Raw genomic sequence first — 22,504 nt, 5'->3', positions numbered from 1 at the left:
AAAGGCATCTATTATCACAGATAAGCATTTTATATTCATTTGTCTATTAGTTTTCTTAAGCAGTCTACTAGCTAATAATATAAAAATTCTCCATCCTGTAATCAATGTATTTCCAAAATGCTGTTTTCATGGCAAAAAAAAAAACACACTTGGCTTCATTTTCTTAATAAAAACTGTTTAATCTTCTGAGTAAACATTAGTCATACTTGATACTGCACAGAATCTGAATTCAATGAAGTAGTTAAGAAATTTCTAAAATTCCAAGAGCAATATAACTCACCAAGAAAATCTACTCAAGAGCTTATTTTAAAAAGCTAAAAGTCAATGTCATACCAAAATTTTAAATAACATCATGCATCCCTCCATTTAATAAATTATTTCAAAATCAGGTCACAATTGACAGACAAGCTATCTTGGGCAGACGGCAGAGAGTAGATAAGCAGGGAAAATTTCCTCTTCTCTACTGAAGCATGTCCACCAACTGTCAGATCTGGAAAACAGCCAAAATGAGTGCTTTATTTGCAAAAAGAACAGGAGACTTAAAATATGAGCAAAATGTGTGGTGGATAAACGTGGAATATGGAGAATTCTTTTAGCCTTCACATTTATGAGTATTTACTATTTCAAACACAGATTAAGAGAAAAAGTCCACCCCATAAAACAAGCTGGAAGAGTCAGAACCAGAAATCTTGAGTCCCTGTGGATAACTTTACCCTTTCCTTTGGGCTGTGACCATCCTTCCAGAGCACAAATCCTTTCTACCCTTCCAGGACAAATAATCTGCCCACATGGGTATTAACTAAATTAGACACATAAATTAACTTGAGATACCCAGGGCCAAGCCACATCTCTTTCTCTTCACCTTCCTTCTCTTCCTTCTCTTCTCTTTAGTCACAAAGCATTTTCTAGTTTCCTTTCCACAGGAATTACTGGTAAAAGCTGACACAGCTGAGCTGTGGAGGGACAACAACTAAAGTATGAAGGAGAAAAGAGACAGGGAAACTAGAATGTTAATAACCAAAAGAGTAAAGGATAGGGGCTGGAGAAATGGGTCAGCAGTTAAGAGCACTGGCTGTTCTTGCAGAGGACCCAGGTTCAAATCCCAGCAACTATATGGTAGATGACAACCACCCGTAACTCCAGTTCCAGGAGATCTGACATCTTCTTCTGACCTCCCCAGGTACTGCATGACATGAGTGCACTTAAACACATGCAAACATACATATAAAATACACATAAAATAAATAAATAATCAATAAATAAATATAAATAAAAGTTAAGAGTAAATACCTGGGGCTGTGTCTGAATCTATTCAAACTTATGAGTATAGATTAATATTCTCAACTCACATTGGGGCCATCATCAACAAGTCCAAAACAAGTTTCCAAATGGGATTTTCATTGATCCAAAACACACAAGAAAAATAATGGAAGGCTCTAGATAGTATTCATAGCAATGATGTAGAAAAGCAGAAGTGGTAGGCATTCATTTTGAGTGACTTCTCTGTTGGAAAGGCCCTGATAATTATAGCCTTTCTGTTAACACCACTCTGGCTTTGGACAGGGTGCCCAATTCTGTCATGCAGTATTCCGGCTCTTTGAAAAAGTAAGAGAAGCATAACAGAGAAAAAGTGGGAGGTGTAAGATGAAGAAAGGTTTCTTAGTTGAGTTCATTCTCTCAAGAAATTTACAAAATAAAGTTGTGGGAATGGCTCAGTGTACAAGCATGAAGACCTAGGCTTGAATGGCCAGAGCCCACATAAAGGCAGGCATGTGGCATATCTGTAATCTCAATGTTCTATAGTGAGACAGAAGGCAGAGACAGGAGAATCTCCAGAAGCTCAAAGAAACCCTATAGTAGCCAGGTAGAAACTGAGGACCAGCACCCAATGCTGTCCTCTGAGCCACACACTCCCATACTCACACAGGTGAGTATACACACACACACACACACACACACACACACACACACAGCAATACACATACACACACAAAGAAATTTACAAAATAGTTGAGGTAATAAATATTTTTATATGTGCCATTTTTGAGATTTTTATCTCCTTCCTCCCCTAAAATGAGGTTGGGTTCAAGATACCCAGAAGTTCCTAGTTTGTGATAAAATATCCTCTCCCTGGGATCTTTCTTTGTTTTGACTTCTGGTCTTTCCGACAGTCCAGGTGTTTAATTTCTCCTTGATTCTGATAGACTTCTGCAGTCTTAAAGAACAAGAAAGAAAAACTTCAAGGATGGTCAATCAGACATGGATCCTTTCCTTCCACCAGATAAATGATAATAATGTTGGTTAGATTGCTGAGCAGATAATTATCTGTCAATTCACAATTTAAAAATTCTGGAGAGATGTTGAAGGGCAGTAGGGAACAGACAATATAGGTAGTCTGCACAATCCTTTGTTAGAGTAATGAAATGTCACCAACTGGTTCAAGAGCCATTTCTGAGGCTAAGGAGATGTTTGGCAAACAAGGCTCAGTTGGTAAGTACTTGCCACTTAAGGATGAGTACCTGAATTCAATCCCCAGCACCCATGTAAGAAACTCGGACATGGAGGCAGGCATTGTAATCTCGGCACTGGGGAGTCAGACACACAGGATTCCTGGGACTTGTTGGTCAGCAGTCACGGCAATTGTCGAACTCCAGGCTCATTGAGAGACTGTCTTAAAAAAATAAGGTAAGAGTAACAGAAGAAACCCAATGCTAACCCCTGGTCTCTACATGCATGTGCACATATATGCATACACATTTGCATACACATAAACATATAAACACATGAACAAACACTCTCACACACACAAGCCTTTACAAGGACCTCATAAAAACAGAAGCCAAGATGCAATATTATGGAATACTAAGGAAAGGTCCTACATCATTGTAGATATTGATGTGAAGAAAACAAGACTGTAACAATAAGAATCATTGTTTCAGGGCTGGAGAGACGGCTCAGCGGCTGAAAGCACTGGCTGCTCCGGCAGAGAACCCAGGTTTGGTTCTCAGCACCCACATGGTGGCTCACAACTGTCTGTAACTCCAGTTCCAGGGTTCCCAACATGCTCTTCTGGCCTCCACGGTCGCTGTACAGGTGCACTTACATACATGCCAACAAAGCACTTATACACATAAAATAAAAATAATTTTTTAATTAAAAAAATCACTACATCTGAAGATGCCTGCATAGTTGTACTTGAGGTGTATCACATTCTAAATCCAAGCCTGTTTAATTCCCTTCCTAAGTACTACAACTAAAACTCTGATCATTTTCCACTGAGCTTGTTTTCCCAAACCTAAAGAGGAAGAGCAGCAACTGATAATACTGCCTACTGTTTATATTTTCCTAAACTTGGCGTGAAAGCGGAATGGTCTTTTAAAGTGAAGACTATAACTGCAATGAGTTATTTCTGCAATGCTCCCAACAATTTTTTTCCCACTTTTTGCAAATAATGATGGTATTTTCAGCTACACCAAATGTTTACAAAAGAGCTTCCTGGAAGTTTCTTTGCTGAGATTTATTTCTAAGAATTATAGATTCCTAATAATAATTTAAAGTCTGGAAAATCCCAGTACAAATTACTTGCTGTCCTGGTTCATTTGGAGCAACAGTCATTTTTATAAGACCTGTGCAGATTTACCATTTTAACAACACATCTGATCAATATCCTGACTTAACGTTATTGTGACATCTTAAAAATCATAGTGGAAATATTACATAACAGGAAAAATCTACTTGCTGAAATTCTTCTCTTATCAAATTCTGCAAGCTCAATTTCCTTGCCAATGACAGCTACTATCTCAAAGCTTTCATGTTTTTTTCTGCATTACCATCATCTTAGTAAAATTCTTGAGAATCCACTTCACTGATAATTATGATAAAAAGAGACTTTCAACTAAACAGAGCAAAAAATACATAAAGATTTCTGTCTCTCAACTGGAGGACCACTCAATCCATGTCCACAAAATATAAAGGAAAAAGTTCAAAAAAAAAAAAGCAAAGTGCTGATCAGCTCATCAAATTATCATTCTCTCTTCAAAAATGTAAAAAGAAATTCTGGGGAAATTGCTATACACTGCTCAAATTTTGGTCATAATCTCCATGCTACTTATTACCAACAGCCCTGTGGCATATCACCATCACTACCACCATCATCATCACCATTGATAAAGAAACATTATATAATTTTCCTTTTCCATTTCTTTTTTCTAGTCCCTCTTTCTTTTTTCTTTCTCCTAATTTCTCTTTTTCATCTGAAATAATTTAGTCACTAACACTAGGGCAGAGAAAAGTTGGTTCACAACAGAGAAAAGGGCAAAGCTGTGGTGACCTATGATGGAATGACAGTGCCCAAGCCAGGGTAAGAGAATGTCTATGCTGGGGGCAACCCAGTGTGGAGTGGCAGAGCTTGAGTAAGAAAGCAGACTGGCATAACACAAGAGGGTCCCCCAAAAGGACAGCTATATGTTCGTGGCAGAGGGGAGCATCTTGGCTGCAGAGGTGTTAGACTCTAAGTAGCATGAGAGCGTCCACATGCAAAGGTGAATTTGGAGCCCAGCCAGGATGAAATGGGTAAGCCCCAGTAGATGTGGACCAGTATAGGGAGTTAGAGACGGAAAGTACCAGAGGTGCCTGAGCAGAACATTCTAACACAGGGAGGCAAAGCCTAAAAGGGATAGGAGAGAATTACAGAGGACTGAGGATGGCAGTGGAGAAGACTGCATACAAACAGGGGCTTCTACCAAGAAAGTATATATACAAAGAGAAAAAAAGCCAGCTCAGAAAAGGGCAGAAGAAATTACAAATACAGGAAAGGAAAAACTAGAAAGAATTTAGACTAGAATTAGCATCAGCAATAAAAACTCAAAGTTTGGGGATGGTGACATGGCTCAGCAGTTAAAAGCATTTGCCACAAAACAAGACGAAAGAGGAGTTTTTGGTCCCTGAGAAGTTACGTAAATGACAGATGTGTGTGGAGGCCTGTCTATAATTCCAGTCTCGGCAAGTAGAGACAGGGTATCCCAGGAGCAAGCTGGCCAGCTAGACTAGTCCAATCAGCAAGCTCTAGGTTTGATTAAAAGACCTTGGCTCAAAGGGGCAAGGTGGAGCGTGATGGAGGAAGATTTCCTACATCAACCTTGGGTTTCCACACATGCACCAGCACACACACATGTGCCCACATGTGCAAACATACATACACACACAGCACATACCACACACATGAAAAGGAAAAAGAAAAAAGCCTCAGGGTTTTGAATACATATGCACAGATACAGATGTAAAATTCTGTGTTTGAATAAACTTGTAATTTTTCACCCCCAGCTAAGAGCATCCGGGAGAGGGGACATCACTAAAGTTATGAGCACACCTAGTACCCAAATCTGAGCTTCTAGTGATCATTTACCAGTAAAAGGAGCCATGTCACTAGAAGAAATGGCTAATTCCAGGCCTGGAGCTGAGAAAGAAGAGTCCTGGAACATTTTAGAATGCTAAAAGCAAGAAAATACTGAAAGAATGAGCCAACAAAGCCAGCCTAAAAGGGCTCCTACTGACTAAGTAGAAGAATTTACACAGCAAAATCAATGACACAATGCACTAGACATCATGAGTTCATTCTAAGTGTTTTATAGTTTGATAAGGAATGAGATAGTTACATAGTTTAAAGGCACGGCCTCGTGGAACAAGTACTAGAAAGAAAGAGAGTAACTGTATAAACAGCTTCCATCATAAACAAGTGATTAGAGAAAACATTATCAGCAGCACAGCAAATCTATCACAAACCACCCAACAGGAAACAGTAAAAAGAACGCAGGGCCCCTCTGCGACATTCTTGCCAAAGATGCAGAACCTGACTCTAATCAGGAGAAAGTATCAAATCAAACCCAAATTGAGGAAATTTTATGAATTAAGTTGCCCACAGTCACTAAAAAGTGTCAAGATATGCTGGTGAGATGGCACAGTGGGTAAAAGCACCTGCCACCAAGCCTGACACCCTGAGTTGGAACCCAGGGACCCACATAGTGGCAAGAGAGAACCACCTCTCAGAAGTTGTCCTCTGACCACTACACATGTATTATGAGATGTGTACCCACACCCATCATATATATACACACCAATTGTGCTGGATAGCTGTATTAGTCACTTTTCTGTTGCTGTGATAGAAACACGGACCAAAGCAATTTATAGAAGGAAGAGTTTATTTGAGCTTATGGTTCCAGGGGAATTACAGTCTGTCTTGGCGGGGAGGCATGGTGGCAGAGGTGGCCGAAGGAGGAGCAGCAGAAGCTAAGCTGTACATCTTCCAGCAGGCACAGGAAACAAGAGAGCAACTGGAGATCCGGCAAGGCTTAAGAACTCTCTAAGCCCACCCCCAGTGATGTGCTTTCTCCAGGATAGCCACACCTTCTAAGACCTCCCAAAACAGCGCCACCACCTGGGGACAAAATGTCCAAGTACTTGGAGCCTATGGGGGACATTTTCATTCAAACCATCACAATAGCTTTAGTGTCAACTTGACACATCTGGGTTGAGGGAGCCTCAATTGGGGAATTGCCTCCATTGGACTGGCCTGTGGCCATGTCTATGGGGCACCTTCTTGATTACTGAGTGATGTGGGAGGGCCCAGCCCACTGTGGGTGGTGCCATCCCTGGGCAGGTGGGCCTATGTTGTATAAGAAAGCAGGTTGAGCATGGGCCAGGGGAGCATGCCAGTAAGCAGGGAGTTGACCTGGGAGTTGTAAGCTGAATAAACCCTTTCCTCCCCAAATTGGTATTCGTCAGAGTATTTTGTTATAGCAATGGAGAAACAAACTAGGAAAATAATAAAAAATAAATTTTTAATTTTTAAAAAGGTGTGTTTAATTAAAAAATGCATCATCTACCTCTAGAATTAGAAGACTGGCCACATAATATCACTCATATGGATTGTTCTAGTGCCTATAGTCACATCACTAAACACTGAGATTAAAAGAAATGACCCAGTACAATGCAAATGTCCTTGCATTTCCAATTCAAATTATGTGAAATTTATCAATAGACTCATAATTATGAATATTGACTAACTTATTTTTTACACAGTCATTGATGTCTTAATAATAATAATGTCAACAAAAATAAGCATTTTTAATTGCTCCTGTGTGACAGGCACTATGCTGCTTTATCTAAATTATACTATTCCCCTCTATCTATGGTGGTTCTAAGCCTAGAATGACTGAAACTTCAGATGGTACCAAATACTATATTTTATGGGGGAGGGTTGTTTGGTTGGTTGGTTGGTTGTTTGGTTGGTTTTGGTGGGGTTTTTTGTTTTGCTTTGTTTTGGGGTTTTTGTTGTTTGGGGGGGGGTGGTCTTTTTGAGACAGGGTCTCCCCATAGCCCCTGCTGGCCTGGAACTCACTATGTAGACAAGGCTGGCCTCGATCTCACAGAGAGCCCCCCTGCCTCTGCCTCCCAAGAGCTGGGACTAAAGGCATCCACTACGACGCCCAGTTTTCTATGTTTTTTCTATACATAACATGCCTATAGTAAAACTTAATTTACAAATGAGGTGCAGTAAGAGACTGGCAATAACTAATCATGTAGAATAATAATAGATATTATAAAAGTTACTCAAAATTGATGAATTGTTTATTTCTGAGACTGTTCATTCAATATTTTCAGGCCATAGCTGACCACAAATAACTGAAACTATAGATAAGGAGGGTGACTGAGTCTTTAATCCTATAACTCCACAAGATACATATCATTACATTCACACTTTAGATATGGAAACTGAAGCACAAAGAAGTGAAATCACTTGCCTAGAGCTAAATGCCCACTGAGTAGAGAGCTTACATTCAAAGTCAGGACTCAGGCTTTTCCCATTCCACTCTGCTTACTTTTTTTATTAATATTATTTTCTGTTCTGAAAAACTAAGTATTATGTTCTGAATTCAAAATGTCCCTCAGAGACTCTTGTTTTGAACACTTTTTCCGCAGCTGGTAGCTCTGTTTTGATAGGCTGTAGAATTTTTAGAAGGTGGAGTCTGGTTGGTGGAAATTAGTCACCAGGGGCAGGCCTTTAAAGTTTTATCTGCCTCTTGTTCCAGCCTTGTTCTCTCAGCTTTCTGTTCTGTCACCAAGTAAACAGCCTCAGTCTCCCCTCCTACTGCCACAAAGGAGTCAGTCTACCCTGCATTCCCCCACTACGACATTCCATACATACATTTCCTCCCATTTGTTGTTTCTGTCATGTATTTTGTTATAGCAACACAAAAGTAGCTAATATGAGAATATATTCTATGAGGGGATAAAAATAAAATACAGAAAAAATTGCTGATACAAGGTAAAACAGAATGGTAGTTCTGCTTTTCCAATGAAAGCAGTCAAAGAAAATGTAGAATCAGAAACTTCAGCAAAGGGACAGAAAAGCACCAGAAGAGGGGGTGAGAAGGTTCTAAGGACTCACTGCCTGGTTCTCCATTTTACTAGAGTTCATCGTGTGCTTAATGGTGAGCTGTGTACGGGCTCAGATTTATTGACTTGAGAAAAGTAGATCATAAAACAAAGACTGGTGAGCACTGTGTGAGAGGAAAAGAGAAATTAACACCACTCATGTGGAGACAATGATCAACAAAGTATTAAGCATCATTCAAGTCAACAGACAGTAGACAACATCAAAAACCTAAGAAATTCATGGAAGAAGAGGGGTTCTGGAGCCCTGTCCTTCCCTGAGGACTTACAGGCAGTCAATGGCTGCTAAAATGAGGGAGAGATTCTCCTCAGTGGTACAGCCACTGGAAATTTGCCCATGATCCTGCAAATAGCCCCTTACCCATGCTCCTGTAAATAATCCTAGATAAACTCACTGCTTCACCAAAAAGAAAAAAAAAAACACAAAATATGAAATTTTAATAGATAATTGCACTCTCTTTTAAAGTGAAAATGACTCACAGATATTTTGAAGCATCTTATTTAATATGCGTTTTGCTACTCATCTATTATCAAGAAAAATCAGAGCAAAACATTGCCCTTAGTGTGAAACTGTGTAACAAACGAAACCAAAACCGAGAGCTATGCTAGAACTGAGATGTGTGACTGTATAACTTTACAGAAAATGTATTTCCCACATATATACTGAAGTATATTACTATTTTTATACTTAAACCTGGGATATATTGATCCTTATATAACCAAGAAGGAAAATGGCACATTAGGAAGATATCTGGGATCAGAAATGCCTGAATTTGAATCTTAGGTCTGCCACTTACTAGCTTTATAGCTGTGGACAAGTTAGTCAATTTTCTTGATTTTTCATCCCATAGACACAGATGAGATTCATAATGAAGACTTATGGGATTGCTGTGAAGATCAACTACAAAGTGTACAAAACAGTACAGTATGCAGATCTGGGACATGTAATACTAACAATTCCACGTGAAGATACATATCCTAAAAATGCTCTTCTATAGAAAAGGTGGCTTGCATGACAATGTTCATAACATTACTTAGACTTCAACAAATAAGTTATAATCTAAGTATCTAGCACTATAGAAATGGTTAAGTAAGAGTTATATAGTCTGATTATAAATAACAGTATATACTCCAGATCTGTGGTTCTCCAACTTTAATGTAAATATGGAATTATCCAGAGAGATCTGTAAAATGCTTATTTCTAAGTATTATACACTGATGTTATTTGGATAAAAGAGGTCTCTAAAAATTCCATCTTAAATAGCATTAAGAATTATGAAGACTTTGTAATCACATTACAAATATATATGATACACTATTAAAGGAAAAACTCAGAATCGAAAATTGTATGCTTTATCTGAGAGCAACACCAAGCAACATCACATAGACTAAAAGTCTTAGCAACAGGAGTATAAGTGATTTTTTTAAACTTTTACCTAAATTTTTGAAACAGCCATGCACAAATGAATAATGAATGCATTAAATAAGAAAAACAAAAGGTCCTTCATGATAAAGTTCCAGGTCCCTGAGGAAGCACACAAAGTCTTCTTGTCCAATAAACCAAACTGCATATGATAACCAAATTATATTCTAAGTTTTCACACACGTATTGACTATGCTGCTCCTTCTGCCTGAAATATTCTCTCCAGATCTTGTCAGCCCAGTAAATTTCTACTCATCCTACAAGACCTCCTCTTTCAAGGTCCCCTGAGTACTCTTCCCACGTGGAATTAAGAATAGCCCCTTCTTTTTGCTAGTGTTCTAGATGCACTGTTTGGCACTTCCACAGCAGCATGTATCTCGATGTATTCTAACTCTACAAAACTTTCCCATCACTCTACTAGTACTTGGACTTGATAGAGATGATCTCATTCAGTGTTAGAATCCACAAAGCACTTTAGCACTATTCTTAGTAGTCAGTTCTAGAAGTCCTGACTGAGTTGCTTAATTGGATAGTATTTGGCTGGTTGATTAGTGTAAGTTTGGTCTAGGCATAGCCTATATATTTTTAAAGTTCTAAGAGCAGTAGTTTAACCACTATTTGTAAATCTTCACATTTTTCCCTGACACGGTTTGCAGCATCTACCAGTCTTCAGAATGACAGACCATTCTGGTCAATAATCAAAACAAACTAACAGGAAACAATGCAGTACTCCACTGACAGAGTTACCAAGCCCAAGACTATCCTGAATATCCCTGTTGCTCCCCACAAACACACTCCTACTTACTCCCACGTTTTCACACTAGCAATAAAACATCCACACAAAACAGATACAATTCTTTAAGTTTTCTAGTGTATCCAAAACACCAAATATTATATTTATCATATTTGTATAAGAAACTGATATTTCAAATGTAGATTAGTAACAAGAGATACCAAACAAGAATCCAAAGAGGCTAAGATTAATTTTAGGAAGAGAGATAAAGAGGAGGGGGCAAAAAAGGAATGAGGGAGGGAGGAGGGAAGGAGCAAAGAAGCAAAGGACAGAAGGCAGGAAAGTCAGTGCCAAAAAATGCTAACTAGGATTCAGGGTAAGGACTTCTGATGCTTCCACTATACAGCAATGTGTACATAATCACATGGATGCCAAGTCAACTTGCAATGAAATATTTTGAACAAAAAATAAATCTAAAATATTTGAATTTGAATCTCAAACCACATTAGATATTAAAACTGTTACATGATTCTACTGCAAAGTTTTGTGACCTTTAATTATATAACAAATGCATACATTTAGGGAATGACTTCTGGAAATAGTAATTAAAGTTAGAGGGGTGTGAAGATGCAACTCAGTGGTAGAGTGTATGCCTAGTGTCTCCTCTTCAGTCTTATAAGGAAGGACAAATGACCTCCCTTATCTAACGTCCTCTTATAAACCAAGCAAAGTCCATTCCATTAGTTCTGCCACACAGCTTCACACCATAGCTATACTATCATAGCCTAATGTTTTGTTTCCTCTTTCACTGAAAATAATAAAAAGCTTCTTCTTCCTAAAAGTTTTACCAATCAACCACACCTCGCTATCATTCAACTGTCAGCTCCCAAAAGCAGTTTTGAGTGGTTAGGTAAAGACAGGAAAGACACAGAACACTAGGTTCATGAACTAAAAGGAGATACTAACACTGATGGCAGAGACATTGAGAGCACACTCTCTAGACACACCTTTAAAGGTTTAACATTGGTTCTTAATCTACTTCTCACCACATAGTACATCCCAGCTCTACTGCTCAGAAAATCTATATCCCTGTGAGCAAGGGATAGCAAGAACAAAACTACAGCCAGGGTGAAGCCGCAGTGATTAAAAAAGAATAGACGGTCAGGAACCATTGAGGAAGAGGGGCAGAAAGATTGTAAGAGCCAGGGGAGGAGGTGCGTGACAACACGAATATAGTCGTACAGGCTCCTGGGACCTTGTGAATACGAACTTACAGCAAAGGTGTCGGCATGCATAAAATCCATGTAAACTCAAGCAGACAAAAACCCAGCATAGGACTGGGGAAATGGGCAGTAGGACCCAACTACTAGCAGCTGATTACTGCTGGATGAGGGAGAGTTGCTCTTCTTTAAGGGAGAGACTCTAGATAGGCTGAGTAGACTCCAGTGGATGAATTTGCACTGAGGGATGTCTGGGAACACTAACTTTACTCAATAGACCTTAACAAATATGACAAAATGCATGAAATTTGGTGAGGTGGGCTATGGGAGGGGGTCTGGTGCAGAAGGGGGTATAAAGATGATTAAGATGTTTTGTATGAAATGCACAAAAAATTCGATTGAAATATACATGAAAAATAAAATTAAAAAGAGAAGAGGTATTTTATTTTCTAGAAGAATGATATTTGAGTAAGGGAGTTTAAAGGAACTAGGACATGGGGAAGAGAAATACCAATCAGGAAGCAAGAAATAAGGGTGCCTGTTTAGACTCACAGCCATCGGTAATGAGCTGAACCACTTAGATCAAGGAATGGTAACCAGTGTAAGCAGACTCTCTGCTCACTTAACTAGAAGAAATTATCCATTTTAAATCAAGCTACTCTCGCAACACAATAGAATCCAAACAACTAAAGCACGTGTGAATCAATGCTCCATTTTACAGCTAGATACATGCAGATGTGCCACTTAATAAGAAAGCATTATTCATAAGACACAGATTCAGATGGTCACTGTAGTAGGAGAATAAACTTAAGAAAACAAAATTAATCCTTTGGCCCTATTTTTGATCCACCCCCAAAATACCAGTTTGAAGCCTCACTCAAGTTTACAAAAAAGTGCAAAACTCACTTTATATCAGTAGGATTACTGATGTAATGTAAGGGGAAAAAAAACTAGACCCTCAAGTTCTTAGAGCCAAGGAATCACTGCATCTTCAATGGCACTGTGCCTCTACCTGCCTATGATGCTTGCATGACCTGCTTATCACATGTACGAGGAAGAATAGAATACAAATGAATCTTCTACTAACATGCCCACTTTTTCAAATACAATCTCTCATATCAATATATGAGTAACCAAAATATCATATTTTAATAACTAAAACCATTCTGCAATATGTTTAAACCTGAAACCAAAGACACTAAAATGTACTAAATACCTTTCAGGTCCATAGGTTGGAAACAAGTCTTTTCTAACCTCCATTTACATTATGGTCACCTTCAATTCCTAAATACTAAGGAAATACTTATTTAAGGAAGTAGAATACCAGTACTCTCATATACTATAGTAGGTTCTTGGAAAGATTTCCAAAATTACCTCAAATGTATAACAAACTATTTCAGCATACAACTGAACCAATCAAATGGTTTACTGTCACCTAAAAAACTAGACTACTAAAGTCAGAAGACACACTGCTGAGCACTCTACAACTCTCCTTGATGTCAGTGAAGTCTTGCTCCCATCCTCCCACACTGAGTAAGGTATCACTGAGGTACACGTACACTAGGAACTGTGCAACATAGGACCAAACAGGAGCTGGGGGTGGTGTTCAATGGTAGAGCACTCACCCAGCTTGTAGGAGGCCCTGGTTTTGACCCCTGGCATCAGAAGGAAACAAAAAAGAAAAAAAAATGGGAAGACAGGATAAAGAGTAGGCTGGCTGTGCTAGCTCACTACTACACATCACTCATAGTTTTAAAGAGGAAGCTAAAAAACCCTGCTTAGTAGAGAAAGAAGTCAGTATAAATCCCCTCTCCTCTTTCCTTACTCCACATCATGCAGCTGAGCTGTTTACTCTGGCAGACACAGATCCCCGAACATAATGGTGCAATCACTGCCTCAAACATCATTACTATCTAAAATAGATAACCCACTTGCAACTTGACTATTTTTATAGATATAACATTTTCATGAGGTTTTAACTGCTCTATTTGTGATTTATTCCACTTAACCAATGCAGTATCTGTGAAAGCAGGTTTCTTATATCAGAGTCCCAAATAGCTGTGAAAATTACAATTTTTCCTATTCCTAGTTGCCTCTTATCTTCTTACACCTATCACTAAAAGCTTCGTGAGATGAAACCTAAATCTACAAACTATAAGGTGACGAGAAATTTATTTCTTCTCACTTCTTATTGATCTACTTTTTTACATGGAGATCTTAAGAATTGAATTCTTCATGTTCAACAATAATTTACAAGATACACCTCACCTAACATTCAACTCTTTGAAGCATTAAGAAAACCAAGTAAATCTAAGGCATTAACAAACTTTTACTGCTATATTAAAATACAAATAATTCTTAATTAGAATCAGTGACAATTAATGTACGTGGTAAATAGGAATTACATGTTTAGAATAAAAGGTAGTTATGTCATGGACTGGAAAGATAGCTTAGTGGTTAAGAGCACTGGCTGCTCATGCAGAGGATCCAGGTTTGGTTCCCAGTACCCACACGGCAGCTAAAAACTGTCCATAATTCCACTTCCACTTCCAGGGGGATCCAATGCCCTCTTCTGGCCTCCATGGGCATTGTACTCCATACATGGTGCACTTTTCATACATGCAGGCAAAACATTCATACACATAAAATAGAAATAAATAAAAGGTAGTTGTGTCAAAAGGAAGAGATATTTTGAAGATATTGCAGCTGACTCATGAAAGATATAAGTTAAATGAAATGAATTTCATGTATATAATCTGGAGAGAAAAAAGGAGGGAGGGGACTCAATTTGAATACTTGGATAGCTCTAATGAGTTCAGATTTCTTCAAAGATGAAAGGAGATGGTGAGACGAACAATCCAAAAAGGAAAAAAAAAAAAAAAAAAAAAAGCAAAAGAGAACTATATACTTCTCCAGAGAAAAGGCTCTTTCCACTAAGTTTGAAAGAAAAAAAGCAAGGTCTAATAGTTCACTAATGTAATATTATGCTCTTGCAGTGTAAACTGTAAATGGTTTTAGACCATAAGAGTTCTGTATTATTTAAAAAATAAAAAAAAGAGTTCTCTATTATTGGCTCAAAGGCATGGTGGCACATGCCTTTAATCCTAGCACTCGGGAGTCAGAGGCAGGTGGCTCTCTCTGAGATCAAGGCCAGCCTGGTCTACATAGTTTTAAGCCAGCTGGGCTACAGGAAGACCCAGTCTCAAAAAAGACTTTTTAAAAAGTTCTCTATCACCTATTAACAATGTTACAATGTCAAGAATTTGAGTCTTCCTAACTTTTGTCTTGCTTCCATCTTCCCTGTTAAGAATCATTTTGAAGCTTAAATGAATAAACAAAGAAAGAGATGTCCTGAAACTTCAGAGAGAGAGAGAAAGATCATAAGACTTAGCTGCTTTTAAAGTAAGCAAATGTAAGCTTTAATTGAGATGGCTCATCAATTAAAGGCAGTTGCCATCAAGCCTGACAACCTGAGTTCAATCACTGAGACCCACACGGAAGGAGAGATCCAACTCCCACAAGTTGTCCTCTGACCTTCACACATGCCCATGTATACCCATATACATATACATACAGTAGAGAAATAAATGTAATTTAAAATTTTTGAGAAAAATGAGTGTTAAGTATCTAGACCCAGAACAATTAGATGCAATTTTCATCAAATTAAGAGTCAGCAATGACTCACTAACAGAAACAAGTTACAATTAAGTGGGCTGATTTTGGTGGAATTGATAGCCACACAAATGAACAGATTCCTTGACAGAGCAAAGTAAAGTCATAAGCAGAATATAGCATGAATTTAAGAAAGATCCTCACACCTCACAATATCCTCACTGGCATAAAGGAGATAATCAGCTGACTTAAAAGTTTATTAAGTGGTTCCAATGCAAGGAGAAATATCAAGCATAAAGACTGTCATCTTAAAAATGTATAGGCTAAAGAGAGGTTATTTGGGGCTATCTTATGGTGTATTGGACTCCAGTTACAAAGCATGCTTATTAAATCCTCAGATGATGTAGAGCGAGAAATTAAAATTCTGGAAAACAGACTCAGGAGTTGAAAAGACATACACAGATTACAAATGCAGGGTAAACAGGATAAAATGTAACAGGAATCACTGAAATTCAACCAACACTTTCACAAGTACCAGATGTGGGAATCATGGCTTCACAGGTCATTGAAAGAAAAAACAGCTGGAAATTTTAATTGACTTTAATTGACAATGTAAGCCAACACCAATTTCATGGCTCAGAAAATCTTGACCTATGGCAAGGGCTTAGATCAATAATACAGTGGAAATAATTTCATTATATCATGCTTTAATGGATGCCACATATTTTCATTACATAAGACATGCTCATTATAGAACACTGAAAACACAGATTAAAAAAAATAAAAATTACCCACAATCACATCACTCAAACATGATTAACTCCATTTTGTGTTCCATCATTTTAGACTTCTTAATGTATGTTATAAATGGTCACAGTTATTTTTCTTATAAAAGTAGAATCATGCTATAAATGCTATTTGGTATTCACTTGCTTTTATATTCGTCAGAATGTCAATCCTCACTCTGTTTCACTCTGAATGACACCCGAAGTATATTGTTCATTTCTTGTTACTTTCTTGTCATATTTTGGGAGGGTCCTTGTGGAATTTAAGGGTATGAAAAGGAGAAAAGGAGAGAGGGGAAAATAGGAAAATTTGAGTTTTAACACCTAAATTTTACCATTATAATAAAGATAACAATAGATCTTCCATGAAAAAGAACAGATTTACCAGAAAGCAATATAGTTAACTACATGTACTTGAAGAACTGTCTTGACAGGTGAATTAAACAACGTTTGTATTGACTCATGAAGTCAATCTAGTACCAGCTTCTGGAAGATACAGAAAAATGGGTTTCAGCTCAATAAGAAAATTTTCTAATGATTATATCCATCAAAAACAGAATAGAACAGATGTCAGGTGCAGTGGAACATGCCTGTAATCTAAGCACTCAAGAGGCTGAGGCAGGAGGATACTGAGTTCAAGGCCAGCCTGAGGTATAGAGCAAGACCCTGTCTCAAAAAATAAACAATAAAAAAGAATGGATCTAGTTACTAGAAAAGTTCATAGGGCTCAAAATAACTAAATGGGAAGGGATTTTTGCGGAGGAAATTCCTACATCAGGTAAGAAGTTTGATTAAAGGCTGCTTTCTATTTGATGATTCTGAATCTAATGGAAAACTTACTAAAGCAACATACTCCCAGTCTAATATAAAGCAAATATTTGGTAACTACATTCTTAAGAAAGAGAATGACAGTCTCCCATGCTTTAGATCTACATGAGAAATTATAACACTAATGATGAACACCTCTGTGCTCAATGCTATTTATTATTTTCAACCTCATTTAATCTATACAACCCTAGGTAATACTGTTATCATTATTATTAATAATAATAATACCCTATTGAAAGGACAGTTATTAATACCCTATTGAAAAGGACAGTAAGGCTTTTTATAGTTGAGGGTATTCTTACTTCTACTAAAAATTCCAGCATACCTAATTCCTCACGATCTGACCATTGTTCATTTAGATCACAAGTGATCAAAGGCATCTTCTGCAGTTCATATCTAATTAAGTCTCAAACATGCAGACAAGACATACTTTTTTCTTAGCACAAAGTTAAAGATTTTAAAATGCAACTATAGGGGCTAGAGAGATGGCTCAGCAGTTAAGAGCACTGGTTGTTCTTGCAGAAGAGCCAGGTTTGAATCCCAGCACCCACATGGCAGCTAACAACAGTTCGTAGCTCCAGTCCCAGGGGATCCAACAGCCTCTTCTGACCTCCGAGGGAACTGCACGACACGGATGCACATGCAGGCAATACATGCATACACATAAAATAAAAATAATAAATAAATTTTTTTTTAAAATAAAAATAAAATGCAACTATAACTTGCATTAAAAAATGCTCAGACTGTAAATTGACCACATACCTTAAACTTTTGAGAACATTTAAAATAGATTGATGAATAAGACTGAAGACGTGGTAATTAATGCAAATCTGAATCTCTGCATTTCAAATCCCTGGCATTAGTAATTAAGCGACCTTGGACAGTTATTAACCTTCCTGTCTCTCTTTAGTCCTTCATCTGTGAAATGAGGATTGACCTCTTAAGGTTGACAAGCACTAAATGAAATGAGACATGCTAGCATTTACCACAGGGCCTGACCTGATTACTGCACCATACAAGGAATAAAGTGGGAAGAGGTGACTAACCAATTCCACAATTCACTTCAAAATATTCAAATATTTCAAAATGTCATTATGTTGGATGGAGAAACATACTTTCAATTGTCCTATAAATTGTTGATAGCAATCATTTGTGAAATAAAGTGATATCTACTCAAAATGTGACTTCTTATAAATTTCATTTTATACAAAAAGATTACCAAATATAATTTCCATTCATTTTCTTAAAAGACACGTTTCAGTTGTTTATTCAGTGGGAGACAGATAAATTCAAGTTTGATAGGTACTTGTTTTGTTTGTGATTTTTCCAGTTTAGTCCAAAACTGCTCTCATAAACCTGTCTTACTTGTTGTCTGTGTGTGTTCTTATCGAACTACAACTGCTGAGCTCTGACAAAACCAGCAGTAAAGAAAATTCATTCCAGATGAACTGCAGGTTATGACTTTGATACTTTACTTAGTGTTTCCTAACATTAAATACTTGGTATTTGATTCTTAAAATTTGTCATCTATTTTTGTTTCAAAAATAATACAACTGAGGAGTGTTTAAAAGATGTTTGCCTTTGAGTTCTGTCATAGTTTTTTTTTAAAATATCATTTGTCTCAACTTGACTCAATGAAATTAACTTTATCTCTCATTGCTAAAGAATCCTTAAGAGTTTTGCCAAAGAAATTAATTTTTGAGGAACTTCTTTTAGCATATAGCCGGAATCATTTTTAGAACTAAAGCAATAATACCTTAGCAAATACATGTATTTCACCTGTAACTTAAAGATGTAACTAAAGTGCTTTCCTATAAATTATCTAAGAGTAATTGTTAAAGCCATAGTCTGAAATGTTCATATTGTCTACTTGTGCTTGAAAAGGTAAAATATTTAACAAGGGAGTATATACAACAGTCATCTTTTCTAAGATCTATTGAAAAAGCTGTCCCATAAATAATCATTGTTCTGAAACGAATGATCATTCCAATCAAATGTCACTGTCACTCAGTATATATCCTATCACATGGATCTTTAAATCCCTCCATTTTCACCTATGGCCATTTCACTGTGAAATGACCATAATAACGTTTTCTTTTCCCTGTAGCCAGCACAGTAATTAACTGCACTATCTGAACAATACAACCTATGAGAACCTACGTATAAAACACAACACCATCACTCAAAAGTTTGTCTTAAACACTTAACAAAATTAGCACAAGGGGCCAGTGAGACGTCTCTCTTCAGCTAAAGGCACATGCCCCCAAGCCTGAGGACCTGAGTTCCATTCCCTGGAGTTCCATTCCATGGTGGAGGGAGAGAAATGACTCCCACAAGTTATTCTCTGACTTCCACTTGTGTACACACACACGCACACACACACACACACACACACACACACACAAATAAATGTTATTCTTCTTTTAATTTTTTAAAAGGGTAATACAAAGGAATTTTAAACAAAACAAGAAATCACTGAAGCTTTTTTCCCCCCAAGTATAGCTGAATTGCCTGAGATGTTTTAAGGTGACAAAATGACTGGTGATGGGCACCTCCATAAATATCCACGACAAACTGAATAGCCACGACTCAAGAACTAAAGCACTTCCCTTCAATTTCATCTACTAAATGCTCTTTGGGCTTCCTTCCTCCCAAGCCATGTCATTTGTCCAATCTAACTTTTGATAGTTTCTCAAATATGCAAACCAACCCTATCTCTGTTGCCCGCTGAATAAACACCTCGCCATGGCTTTTAAATGTCGTCTTAGAATCTCTAGCCAATACCATCTTACCTGCAACACGTTCTGATCAAAAGGCCTCTATATTCCAAGCACAGATCCCACGCCCAACCTGGGTCCCTGCAGCCTGAGTTTCCCTCGGCTCAGTCTGGTAACTCAAAGTGCTGGTGAAGCTGCCTAACCTGTCACCAACTTTTCCACACTCCTGCCTGACATCTCCAAAGGTTCACTTTCTTCATTTTGTGGCACCATAACCCCCCGCACAGCCCATGCCTTCTGCAAGACAAGGGCGCAACATCCAAGCAGGGTTGTAGCTTCGGCGAGGTCACTGCTTGCTGGAAACAGCTTTTCTTCCAATTTCATTGAAATAGACAAAATAGTTGGGGGAGGTGGGGGTGGAGGATGGCTTCAAAGCTGCAAATCTACCAAAACAGTGACTGACAGAAAGCTCGTGGAATGCCGATTTTCTTCAAGTAACACTAGTACATGTACAAGTTCTGCAGACAGCTCCGAGAAAAGTAGCTGACTGACGCATTGATGGAGGCACTGAAAGCATCAGTCTGACCCGGAGGCTCCCACCTCCTCTCCACTGCTTTCCCACCTAATTTAAGAATGATCCGCTGCCAGCCTCCAGGTGCAATAACCATGAGGTGGAGGACGTACCCATCACAACGCATACAGAGATGTGCCACCCGGAGCTGGCGCCCGTTCTTACCTTAGAAGATTAGACAGAGGCAGGGGTCCGGATCCACCGCCCAGGATCCCTCCTTTCCGGCCAGACAGGAGTTTCTCCACCAGAACCACATTTCCAGTGCGAGCAGCTTCCAGGAGCTCCTGGTCCTTCCCCATAGTCTCCCACCGAGTTCCCTACAGAGTCCTTTCCCTGCTCGGGTCCTCCTCGCGGTCCACTCCCCCAAACCCAGAGCCCTCCCCGCCCCACCCTAGGACGATGCCAGGGCTTCCGCACGCAGAGGTCCCCGGAGCCCAGCGCCGGCAACTGCACGCTTTGCCCCCGCCGCCCGCCGCCCGCCGCCGCTTTTACAATGGGGAGCAGCCCGGGTCTGGGCAGAGGGGCTGGCCGGTCGGCGACGCGCCCCCAGAGCCACTCCCCTGCATTCCCGAGGCCTCCTTCCCGCGGGTGGGGCGCGAGCGGGTGGGGACCAGCCGGGTGCTGCTGATGAGCGGAAGGAGGGTGCGGAGCACTGAGGATGAGGAGCACTGAGGATGCCGAGCTCTGAGGATGCTGAGCACTGAGGTTGCCGAGCACCGAGGATGCCAAGCACTGAGGAGGATGCACAGCACTGAGAACGGCGCCGAGCACTGACCGGCAGCCCGAGGAGCCGACCGAGCGCGTCCTCCCGGGAGCCGGAGCGCGGTGAGCCACAGCAGCAGCGGCCCTCGCGCCCTCGCGCCCGATCGGGGTTCGCTCAGCTTCCACGCCCGGTCGGCTCGGCGGCTACGCGACCACGGCCGCGGCCCGCGGCTGGAAGAAGCACTGTGGCCACTGGGTGGCTGCGGTCGGCGCAGAGCTGGGCTGTGCGGATCAGCCGCGGCAGGCGCGTGCGGAGGGCGGCGGCGGCTCCCAGGCCCAGCGCGCGGGGGGCGTGTGCGCGCCGCAGGTGCGGCCACGGCCAAGGAGGGGCGGGGGTGGGGAGGAGGCCGGAGGGGCGGGGCGCTAGCTCGGAGCCAGTGGGCGGGGCTCTCCCTGCTGCGGGGAGGAAGGCCCTCCCTGCTCCGGCTTCTGGGCTCCGTCTTCCCTGCTTCCTCCTCCCTCCTCCTCCCTCCCTCTCCCTCTCCCCTGCTCCCTCTTCTTTATACTCTCCTGCTGGCTCCCTCCTCGATTCTCCTTGTTCCCCCTCCCTCCTCCCTGACCCCTTCCAGTCCGTTCCCTCCTCCCTGCTCCCTTCTCCAGTCTCCTTAGGAGAGGTTTAACTGTGTGAGTACTGGAGCTCTCCCAGCTGACCACTGAGGCTCCTCCTCTGCCTGCTGCCCAGGGTCTGCAAGGGCATTTGAGGAAAATCCTCCACCACCGTGTGATAGAGAAGGTGATGCTGGGAAGAAGTGGTTTTTGCAGCTGCTTCTGTCCCAGTGCAGACAATTTGACTTCACCGATATTTTATCCTCTTTCTTTACCTATTCCTGAGAGTCTGAGGTACCTGCCCTTCGTTAAAGGTTTGTTTTATCCTAGTTGCTGAGTAGCTTGTGACTGGTGCAGTTTTTCCAGGGTCTTTAACCATCCTGAATTTTAGTTGGACTTTGGAGATCTGCTGACTTGTACAAATATCAGGAAAAGGATTCTCACAGAAAATTTCTCGGCATCCACTGGGGAAAATATAAATGGGCATAGACGAGAGAGCCGTTTTCATTTGCATATATCATCAGAAAGTCATTGTCCGTGGTTGGCTGGATTTTATTGCATGTTTTTCCTTGCTCTTAGTGAAGAACACGTGCTTATTTTCTTTTGAAACTTTCTGTGACATCTTATGCATGCACTGTCCTTGGAGTGGACATCATAAATGTTAACTTGTTGCTAAGTCAGTTGGTAGGAAAAAGATGTAATAGGTGCTTTGCTTACAACCCAGTGAAGAGGATATTATTACTGTATATTCATTCATTTAGAGCTAGAGTAGAGGCTCAGAAAGTGAATTGAAAGCCTCAAGATGCCACACACAGTCAGTGACTGACTTAGAACTGGACTCCAGGGCCAGCAAGAT

General features: G+C 39.9%; 1 protein-coding gene across 1 annotated transcript in view; it reads right to left on the bottom strand.

Moving 5' to 3' along the window:
• Positions 1 to 20,687, bottom strand: part of LOC103748507 (ankyrin repeat and sterile alpha motif domain-containing protein 1B) — a gene marked incomplete at its 3' end in the record, with an annotated part of 501,190 nt that extends 480,503 nt beyond the window's left edge. Inside the window, exon 1 of the mRNA XM_008851154.1 lies at positions 20,506 to 20,687. Within this exon, the coding sequence (XP_008849376.1) occupies positions 20,506 to 20,639 (134 nt within the window). The remainder of the gene's footprint in view (positions 1 to 20,505) is intronic.
• Positions 20,688 to 22,504: the final 1,817 nt, after the last annotated feature.

Source organism: Nannospalax galili, unplaced genomic scaffold (genome assembly GCF_000622305.1).
Source record: "Nannospalax galili isolate Female #2095 unplaced genomic scaffold, S.galili_v1.0 scaffold885, whole genome shotgun sequence".
Taxonomy (NCBI): Eukaryota; Metazoa; Chordata; class Mammalia; order Rodentia; family Spalacidae; genus Nannospalax; species Nannospalax galili.
The sequence above is the reverse complement of the archived record's forward strand: the minus strand, read 5'-3'. Positions and strand labels throughout refer to the sequence as shown.